Below are 10821 nucleotides of genomic sequence, written 5' to 3'. Positions count from 1 at the left end.
TCTACAGCAGCACTGGCTGCAGAAGGATCTGCTTTGCAATCAGGACTACAGTCCATGTAATCAATAAGGCCATATTGTCAAAAGGTGCAGAAATGCTTAAAAATTGTGACAAGCAGCTTTTTACCCCAAACTTACCCAAGCTCAGCAAAATTCAGTGCTGAGTGAGAAGTGAGATGGGTGGGTAGAGCAATACTTGATTAACGGTTCAGCAACAGAAGAGTCTAAAAAGTCTGTGATTCAGCGTACAAGCATAATAATATTTTCTTGTACCAACCAATTATCTAAAGAAGCAAATAGTCATGAAAAATTACCCCTAGATGGGACCTCTCTGTATACTCCCTCACCCACAAATCCCTGGTGGTATTCTACCTATTTTTGTGTTTGTTGGTTTCTTCAGCTGGAAAGTTGGGATTTGTAAAAAGCCCCTGCCTCCTTATTCTTAGCTTAACTCATTACATGTGCCTAATTTTTATTCTCTGGCTAGTTTTCCCCTCAACGTCTGTTGCAAACAGCTAAGCAGACTGTTAATAATAATAATAATAATAATAATAATAATAATAAATTTTATTTATATCCCGCCCTCCCCAGCCGAAGCTGGGCTCAGGGCGGCTAACAACAATAAAACAGTACAAAAGTACAGCACAAACAACACTCTAAAATCATTCATTATAAAATTAATTAAATTCAAGCCACTGGCCACCATTGGGCCAGAGCTCCGCGAAGATTGCCAAGGGAGGGAGTCAGGCTGTGCCCTGGCCAAAGGCCTGGTGGAACAGCTCTGTCTTGCAGACCCTGCGGAAAGATGTCAAGTCCCTCAGGGCCCTAGTCTCTTGTGACAGAGTGTTCCACCAGGTCGGTGCACCAGGCTCCTGTGAGTGGAAAATTAAATTTGAAACATTGTTAGAATATTCCACACTTTTTTGTGCATAGGTAGCCTTCAAATTAGGTTCGACTGTAGCCCATGCTGGTGTAGAACTATTGATTACGGTACTTGTCACCCCAGTCTAGGTTTCTGTGACTGAGGTTTAATATAATCGTTCAGTTAGGGTGGCCAGATACAAGAGGACAGAGATTTTGTCTGTGATAGACAGTTAGTTCTTTGCTTGTCCTAAATCAAGCTGCCAATCAATTTCATTGATGAACAAGAGTTCCAGTACTGTGAGAACCTCGCCCCCCAAAGATGTTAAAAGTGTGGGTTAACTAGTCTAGGATAACCCACAAACTTAAGTTGAAGAGGTTAACACCATAGAGTAAGCTGTCCTGCCATACTTAGCCTAGGTCTCTCCCCCTCACCTTGGGATGAAGGTAATCAAGCCTATTGGTACACCTCAGTCTGTGTACTGAGAGGCTTTGAGCTGGTTGCTGCAGCTCAGACTGCATGGCTCTTACAAGCCATTCTCGTGTTCCCATACCAATAATTTAGGAAATTTCATCACTGTAACCTAGCCAAGTTTATTGCCTATGCAGCATTTTCTGAATGCTATATGGAAAAGCATGTGAACCTGACCTTTGGAGAGTTTGTAAGTAAACCATAGTAAACTTACCAAATGTGTGGTCTTTTTCTATGCTAGGGGAAGTAGGAAAATTTGGAAGGGCATATTTTAAAGATCTAACAGTCATGATCACTGCAGATGATAACAGCAGTCAAAAAATTAAAAGACACCTGCTTCTTGGGAGAAAAGCAATGACAAACGTAAAAAGCATCTTAAAAAGCAGGGACATCACCTTGCCAACAAAGGTCTGTAAGTTAAAGCTATGGTTTTCCCAGTAGTGATATATGGAAGTGAGAGCTGGACCATAAAGAAGGCTGATCACCGAATTGATGCTTTTGAATTATGGTGCTGGAGGAGACTCTTGAGAATCCCATGGACTGCAAGAAGAGCAAACCTCTCCATTCTGAAGGAAATCAGCCCTGAGTTCTCACTGGAAGGACAGATCCTGAAGCTGAGGTTCCAATACTTTGGCCACCTCATGAGAAGAGAAGACTCCCTGGAAAAGACCCTAATGTTGGGAACGATGGAGGGCACAAGAAGGGGATGACAGAGGACGAGATGGTTGGACAGGGTTCTCGAAGCTACTAACATGAGTTTGACCAAACTGCGGGAGGCAGTGGAAGACAAGAGTGGCTGGCGTGCTCTCTGGTCCATGAGTTCACGAAGAGTTGGACACGACTAAACAACAACAAAGAGCCTATATTTTCATGCTTTATTTTGCTGCATATTTTGTGAATTTAAATCTCTGCTGGGTTTCTCTCACCAAATCTGCCCCAAACTTGGATCTTGGCAAAAAGGGAATTCTCCTATATTTATACATATTTGTCCTTCATTGTAATTTGCATTGCTAATATCCTGTTTAAGAGAAACTCCAGCCATGGGTATTTGCATAGTAACATCTTGGTGATGCAGTATTTGACAACATTCTTAGTATGAATGGCAATATTATACCTTTAAGATATGTCGCAGGTGCAACCAATTAACTTTGTGTGCCACCATAACTGAGATACAGTAGGATTTGGCATTAAAATCAGGACACCAGGAACTATTTTTTTCAGTGAGGTTTGTATGATCATAAGACTGATAAGAATTATTTATGTGTTTTATTATTTCAAGTGATTAAATTATGGCTATAGTAGCTTTTGGAGTATTTTGATATAAATAATTCCATGAGTACAATAAAAGTTATATCAGCATATTCTTATGGTTTAAAAATATTTATAGATGGTATATCGAACTTATATTATTGTTTTGTGCGTTTGTGTGTTTTGTGTATACAGCAAATGGTATATACACTGATGAAGGATGCATTTGGAAACCTACTCAGTCTGGTTTTTGCTCACTGAATTTTGCTACTAATTGAATTTTCAAACTGGCCTTTTCAGGTATGTTTTTGCTTAGCTTTAATAGCATAAATGGGACGCGGGTGGCGCTGTGCGTTAAACCACAGAGCCTAGGACTTGCCGATCAGAAGGTCGGCGGTTCGAATTGCTTGGTGCCAGTTCCTGCCAACCTAGCAGTTCGAAAGCACGTCAAAGTGCAAGTAGATAAATAGGTACCACTCTGACGGGAAGATAAACCACTTTTCCGTGCGCTGCTCTGGTTCACCAGAAGTGGCTTAGTCATGCTGGCCACATGACCCGGAAGCTGTACGCCGGCTCCCTCGGCCAATAAAGCGAGATGAGCGCTGTAACCCCAGAGTCGGCCCCGACTGGACCTAATGGTCAGGGGTAGCTTTACCTTTTAATAGCATAAATGGATCATGTGCCTTCTGCTCATTTTTTATTAGGCCTTTCCATATGAGCCCTTTACAAATGCTTAGACTTTCAACTGACCCCCGTCTCTAAATCAGTGTTTCCTAAACTTGGGTTTCCAGCTGTTTTTGGACTACAATCCCCATAATCTCTGACCACTGGTCCTACTAACTAGGGATAATTGGAGTTGTGGTCCAAAAACAGCTGGAAGTCCAAGTTTAGGAAACACTAATTTGGATAATATTTAATCACAAATGAAGACGTACCAGTGTGGAACATGACTCTGCTTGGTTGTGTAGACTTCTCTGAAGAGGATTCTGCCTGCTTTTCACAAAGTAAGTTAACACCTCTTTTTAAAGGCTGTTTTTCTTCTAAAAACATTTCAGTATGCATGTTTCATTGTTTTGATGGCAAATTGCATTTTTTTTTTGGAGAAGCAGGGTGTATGATTTCACACTTTGTGGTGCAAGATATATTCATTTCATTAATAGCTCAACCGCTGAATTGCTATATCATCTGTAATTGTGTATGATGTACCGTATTTTTCGTCCCATAGGACGCTCCGTCCCATAGGACGCACGTACTTTTTTTTGGGGGGGGGGAAATAAAGGGAAAAAAATTCCTTTATTTCCCCCCCCCAAAACCAGGTCGGGGAACAGTGGGATGGCGGTGCTGCGCCTCCCCGCTGTCCCCCGAGCTTGTGGGGCTGGCCCATGTCTGCCTGGCGCGAGGGGCGCTCTGCCCCCGGGTGCGCAAGGCTTGCCAACACCAGCGTCCTCCGAAGGGCGCCCCGTGCTCCGCGCTGCCAGCTGCCGCCCGCAAGCCTTGCGCTCTCGGGGGGAGATCCCCCGGGTGCGCAAGGCTGGCCAACACCAGCGCGGAGCACGGGGCGGCCTCCAAAGGGTGCCCCGTGCTCCGCGCTGCCGCCCGCAAGCCTTCGGCTCCCGGGGGAGATCCCCGGGTGCGCAAGGCTAGCGGACACCTGCGCGGAGCACGGGGCAGCCTCCGAAGGGTGCCCCGTGCTCCGCGCTGCCGCCCGCAAGCCTTCGGCTCCTGGGGGAGATCCCCTGGTGCGCAAGGCTAGCGGACACCTGCGCGAAGCACTGGGCGTCCTCCGGAGGGCGCCCCGTGCTCCGCGCTGCAGGCTGCCGCCCGCAAGCCTTGCGCGCCCGGGGGAACTCCCTCCGGGCGTGCAAGGTTTGCGGATAGCTTCCTGGAGCCTGGAGAGCGAGAGACGTCGGTGCGCACCGACGCCTCTCGCTCTCCAGGCTTCAGCGAAAGCCTGCATTCGCCCCATAAGACGCACACACATTTCCCCTTCATTTTTGGAGGGGAAAAAGTGCGTCTTATAGGGCGAAAAATACGGTATACTACCTTGCTATATTTTTGTGAATGCATGTTTTATAAATATTTAAATACATGCATGCATACATACATACATACATACAAATGCACAGAGATGAATTTGTATTGCAACATGGGAATAATCATCCTGGGTTATATTTTTCTTCCCATAAAATGCTGTAATACAGGCACCTCAAGTAATTTCCATTTTAGGGAGGGAAAATGAATTGACTATGGCCTTTTGCAATGGTACAGTATGTATGAACATGTACAAAAATACGTCTCCATGGTATCCTAATGTGCTTCAGTATCAGTTCCTAATCGAATCACTTAACTCACTGCCCGGCTCTCTTTTGTTTCTCCCAGTAGAGGAAGAAAACTGAACACCTTGTATACCTTGGTGTTTTCTTTTTTATTTAAATAAGCATAAACCCTTCAGTGCTGCAAATGCAAAAAACAAGGCAACAAAAAACAAACCAATACATAATATATAACATGGAGGGAGAAAAGAACTTCATTGAGGGCAAATTGCATATTCCAAGTATCAGGTAAATGTTATGTGACCAGTTCATTTTGTTACAGTTCTACCAGACAGAGAAAGAGAAAGAAAAAACAAGGATTTTATCAAGTAATCCAACATGTAGTTAAGCACTTCAAAAAGCACATCAATTTAATTTGCTTTAGTTATGTTTTAAAACCTGCTGCTTTTCTACCAACTCAATATTGATTTAGTCTTTTACAAAATAAAGAAAGCTCATCTATCATATTCCCATCTCCTACCCTTTCCTGATCCAGAACTAATCTACACATCCAGTCAATGGATGCAACACACAACTACCATGCTACTCTATCCAAGTCACCTAGGATAATTTTTCATAGCAAAGATAAATAGAAAAAGGAGTTACTATACATGTTGCTCTATCATACATGTTTGTATCCAAGCTGTAAACTCATATCCTTTTGAACTGATCACTTTCACCCCTCAATTATATACTTTTTAAAAAGACAAATTTTAGATATTAAAGGCATGTTATTCAAATCATTTACATTGAAGGCAAAGAATGTTATCTTTTCCATCTCAAAAATGATGGGCTAGGAACTACCTTCAGTCTGCTCCAGCTATCCACCACCAATCTTTCCTACATAACCAGCTTCATCCATTATCTACAGAGGAATTCACCACTTAAATAATAAGTATTCTTCATCTCAAAGTAAACTGTCAAAGCCCAGAGAATGAAATATAGTTGAATTTAAGACGGCAGTTCATTTGAAATTAGAATCTTTTAGCTTATGTATTTAAATGCAGTTCTCAGATAACACGAGTTAGTCAAGCGGTCCTTGGAAAATAAGTCTGATGTAGCCTTGTTCACCAGAAAGCTGATGTGCGCAGAACGGACAGGCTGCATGAAAAGTGTGGGTACCATGAGGAAGAGGTATTTGGGACCAATAGGCAGTTGTCTTTTCTGAGCACACATGTCCACATGGGCTGAATGCGTGAGTTGGAGGGCCAGCATCCACATAAAATCCAGCTTCACATCCAAGCCAGAGCGGCACATAAGGGCCAACAGATCGGCACATGGGGCATTCCCGGTCCTTCCCATCTCTCTCTTCTTTGTTCCCCCAGTTGTGGTAGCCATGGACGTGGCCACAGTTCAGGTAAACCCAGGGTTGCTTTTCATCTACAACGTCTTTCCTCTTCATACTAGGAAAGGCTAGTGTGTTAAAGCCCACAGGGCACTGAGGTCTAGCGGCATTTATTTCCTGTCTTAGAGCTTCCAAGTGCTTCACAGTGGGAGTGCGCGAAAGGCCTTCTGCAGTGCGCCACAGTAATGTTGCTCCACAGAGGTCAATCAACGAACCATCTTGAAGTTGGTTTGTTTCATTTTCAACCTGGAAGAGAACACAAATACAAATTTCACAAACGATGACTTAATACTTAATGACTTACTTAATATTTAAGGCTGAGGCATTTAATTTAAAACAGGCACAGGCAAACTCGGCCCTCCAGATGTTTTGGACTACCAGTGGTACCTCAGGTTACAGACGCTTCAGGTTACAGACACTTCAGGTTACAGACTCTGCTAACCCAGAAATAGTACCTCAGGTTAAGAACTTTAGGATGAGAACAGAAATCGCGCGGTGGTGGTGCAGCAGCAGCAGAGGGAAGCCCCATTAGCTAAAGTGGTACTTCGGGTTAAGAACAGTTTCAGGTTAAGAACGGACCTCCAGAAGGAATTAAGTTCTTAACCCAAGGTACCAGGTGCTCATACTAACATAGATCCTCATCCTGCAAATATCTAGTAGCGGATTAGATGCTCGTGGAAATAGGGCAATGTACTCCAAATGTAGCATGACATCTTCACGGACGCTGTTTACAGCTGTCTGGCAAACTTGCTATTTTCTCAGACTTACCATTTTCCCCCTCTGCTGAGCAGATCTTGTTTCACGAAGACTGAACACATTCCCACATACAGATATCTCCCTCCATACTCCGGGCTTGGAGTCTTCAGTGAATCCATTGCGCGGATGCATAACAAGAACCCCATTTGTGGTTAACCCATCCATTTGCCCATCCAAAGTCTTCCACTTGGCAGCTTTCTCCTATGGGGAAAACATCAACAAGACAGCTTTCATTCATTGGTTCTTTGCAGATCAGTTGAAAAGCATGCTAATATGTTAAAACCTGCATTGAGAAGCAGAAGGAAGCAACCCCTTACCCCTAGAAAGATGTTTTTGGAGGAGTCAAAGCCAGCGGCATATATTCTTGCTGTGAAAGGAGGATTTCGTTCACATATGATTCTGCAAGCAAACCTTGAGATAGTGCTCTGAACAGACTGAGTCTCTGAATTGCTCTGGCTTCCGGGAACAGTATCTGTCACTACAAAGTCTATAGGGCTCTCTGTTGATCGTCCAATCTGACAAAAACAAAATGGATAATAGATTTAGATACAAAGCACTCTAGCGAAAGTCAACAATTAATATTTCATCCCTGCCCTAACTAAGTCTCAAGCGTGCTACCCTATCTCAATCATTTAACTTTTAGTGCTTTAGTACTGTAATGCAGACTCAAAGAACAGCCCCTTGGGATCTTTGGAGCAATGGGAAATAATACTATCCATCTATTCATTGAAGAAAGCATGCAGAAATTCCCAATGCAGGCATTCTAATATGGCTGAGAACTACTGCCAAAAACTGTAGGGGAGGGGAGGTGCCCCCCGAAAAGAGTTCCACTTCAGCAGAAGAACTGACCTAAGACTGATATCTTGCATCAAAGTTATAGAACAGTAGTATGTATTCTCAAGTTCAAGATTTATTTATTTTTTTGTACTGGGTTGTGAATCCAAAGCTACATTCCAGCAGCAGTTCTTCAATTAATGCCCTTGCTGTGGTGAATCAGAGAGCACATGTATTGTTCAGTCTGAGACCCTGGACACATCCCCGCCACGTAGTTGGGGAAATGGTAGCCTGAAATTAGGAATGTTCTTTCAACACGCATATGGTCAGAACACAGATAAGCTACTCAGTTCAACATGAACACAGATAGCCTCGAACCTTTTTTAATGGCTGAAAACAATGGATTGCCAGCTGCTCTTGGCTGCAATCCAAGAATCCCCTATTAGGTAAAGCAGCAACACTTTTCAGGTTTTATCAAAAGCTTCTCCAAAACCAAAATATTAATGCCCCTTAATGGGGGGGGGGGTATTGCAAGGAAGTAGCACAGAAGATTCTCCCCCAGCATAGCTGTTGAGTAGTTACTGAAATGGGTCCAAATGGGTTTTAATATATCTATGTGGGCTTTATTGTTTTGTTTTGTTGGTTGGTTGGTTGGTTGGTTTGCTTGTTTGTAAGTCACTTTGGGTTGCCTTGGGCAATGAACAGGTTTAATAAATAAATAAAAATAAATTGTTCGAGCAGCTATTGCAACCAGCACATCTTAAATGTTGTGTTTTTTAACCACCCTCGGTCAAAGTGACAGCCTCATTTCTGTCAAACCCACCCCCATTTCGAAAGCACCAAAGATGGCACTTTTATTTGCCCTGTTTTGAAGTGATCAAGAGCCAACAGGTTCTGCATGTTGGTCCATACCCAAAGGATCACAGGCAAAGTGTTTTGACACCCTCAGCCCATCATGTCAAACAGCAACTGCAGACCTCTCCTGCTACTGTGATAACCTTTGGCCACTCACCTGGACTGTGTTCCTGGGCCAATTTATGCTATCAAAAGTATCAACATAGGGACAAAAGGAGCTCCTTTAGACTGAGTAAAATCATTGGTCCACTTAGCTCAGTACTGTCTACACTGGGTGGCAGCGACTCTCCAGTTTCAGACAAATTTGAGACCTTCTGCAAGCCACTGAGATGAAGCGCTTCAAGCAGCAATGCTTTTTACAAGGCTGCTGCTTTGTTTCAGGCTATGATATGCTGGAAGGCTTTCCAAAAGATTAAAGTTCCTACAGATAAAAATGGATTATGATGGGGTGAAGGATGGACTAGAATTCCTTGGTGTGCTCATTTTCTATCTGATTTTCTTGTAGGGGGTCATTTGAGGCATGCAACTGCCACTTGCAGGCTGAAGTGGTAAATTTCATGGGGGAAGCTTTACCACTTTGATTCTTCAGACTGTTTATAGTGTGTTTCTTTTGTGTTCCCTGCTTGACAAAAAAAATTCTCAGCAGGATCAGGTATGTGGCTTGCCAGTGTATTTCATGAGAATGCATTGACAGCAGCTACTTAATTTTGTGGTCCTGTGACAGGCCAGGGCCTTCTCCGGACACCTCACAGCTCAGCTTTCCTCAACATGGTGTCTTTCAGATGTTTTGGACTACGGCTTCCATCATCCCAGATTATTGGCTGGGGCCAGTGGGGCAACACAACATCTGGAGGGCACCAGCTTGGGGAAATCTGGCACATTGGATAGAGGCTGTTACCTATGAAGATTCATGCCACAATAGGACAGTTTGAACCGACACAGTACTTTTTGCCCTCTCCCTGCCGCAGCTATTTTTCTTGGATCTGAATTTAAAAGTGCCTGTAGTCCACATTATGACTTACAAAATCTGCAATGTCCTAGGAAGGTAAGACAGAAGAGTAGTATATTTTGGGTGCCATTATAGTACTAGAATAGTAATAGAACTTTGAGCAAAAATCCTTAAGTTTAATCCAGATCAGAAATCAGAAAAAAATCAAATCTGAAGAGCATTCTCTCTTTAGAAATAGTTCACTGTACCCAGCAAGACAGCTTTTCATTAACGTGTAGTGACGGTTTTCAGCTGAGACAAACTTCAAAATTTGTTTGTGAAGGAAGTTCCTTTATAGAAGGGGATGGAGGGTGATACACAAGAAAGGAAGAGAAAGATCAAATTACATGGCCCTAAAAATGTTTACTGTGGCTGTCTGTGGAAAAGAAGAGAACAAAGCCCTGATCCCCTGGCTCCTTACAGGGACTTCCTTCCCATCTCCATTAGCCAATAAACCCCCAAAGGTCTTTCCTAGTTTTACTTTTCTCAGGGTTGTTGAGTTGCTGATGTTATTAGCGTTAATGGCCTGGGCAAGCAAAATAAAAAACCTTATTTTTTCATGTTGCTGCAACTGTAGCTGTTTCTTTCAACACGAGAACAAGTTCTGATGGCAACAGCAGTGTTAATCCCAGGGTGATCTGTAACTCAAGCATACTTTATATACCTGAAACATGTCTGTGTTGCTGTCATGTGTATATTCAACCACCACTGTTTGAACTCGAGATAAGGTGTAGGATATACTGTGCTGGTCCTTGTTGCTTATTGCCTGTGGAAAAGAAAAAGTGTATTTTTGATTATGATAAACCAGACAGATAAAATAGATTAGCAAGAACAATTCTTCATCCTAACAAAGCACACTCCTGCTAGAATAAGGCTGGTTTTAAGGCAGAATTTTGAATGGTTAATAGTTAACATTTTAAATGTCTATTGTTTTAATACTGTGTGAACTACATAGAGGACTTTGTTGATAGGGCAATCAAAAAAACACACACAGTTATTTTCCAAGTCTCACTATTTCAGATAAGTGTTTTACAGGTCACGTAATGAAACTGCAGTACTCCATCTCAACTTCCTAATGACCTAGGTTAGGAGAGAAGTACTTCAGTATATGATTTCAGCCTAACCAATATGACCTTTTAACTTCCACTATTACTGCTAAAAGGTACACGGGTGGCACTGTGGTCTAAACCACTGAGCCTCTTGGGCTTGCTGA

At 42.9% G+C, this 10821-nt stretch overlaps 1 protein-coding gene across 4 annotated transcripts in view; it reads right to left on the bottom strand.

Annotated features, from left to right (window-relative positions):
- Positions 1–4984: 4984 nt before the first annotated feature.
- PELI1 (pellino E3 ubiquitin protein ligase 1) overlaps positions 4985–10821 on the bottom strand; it is an 84245-nt gene continuing 78408 nt past the window's right edge. For all 4 annotated transcript variants that reach the window (XM_083730456.1, XM_083730453.1, XM_083730455.1 and 1 more), the window contains 4 exons: positions 10273–10374; positions 7309–7506; positions 7004–7192; positions 4985–6481 (listed from right to left, as the gene is read on the bottom strand). In XM_083730456.1, the coding sequence (XP_083586582.1) occupies positions 5915–6481; positions 7004–7192; positions 7309–7506; positions 10273–10374 (1056 nt within the window). In that variant the 3' untranslated portion in view covers positions 4985–5914. The remainder of the gene's footprint in view (positions 6482–7003; positions 7193–7308; positions 7507–10272; positions 10375–10821) is intronic.

The sequence above is a fragment of the Podarcis gaigeae genome, assembly GCF_964106915.1.
Source record: "Podarcis gaigeae genome assembly, chromosome: 3".
Lineage (NCBI taxonomy): Eukaryota > Metazoa > Chordata > Lepidosauria > Squamata > Lacertidae > Podarcis > Podarcis gaigeae.
Note: the sequence above shows the minus strand (reverse complement) of the source record. Positions and strands in the feature narration are given on the sequence as shown.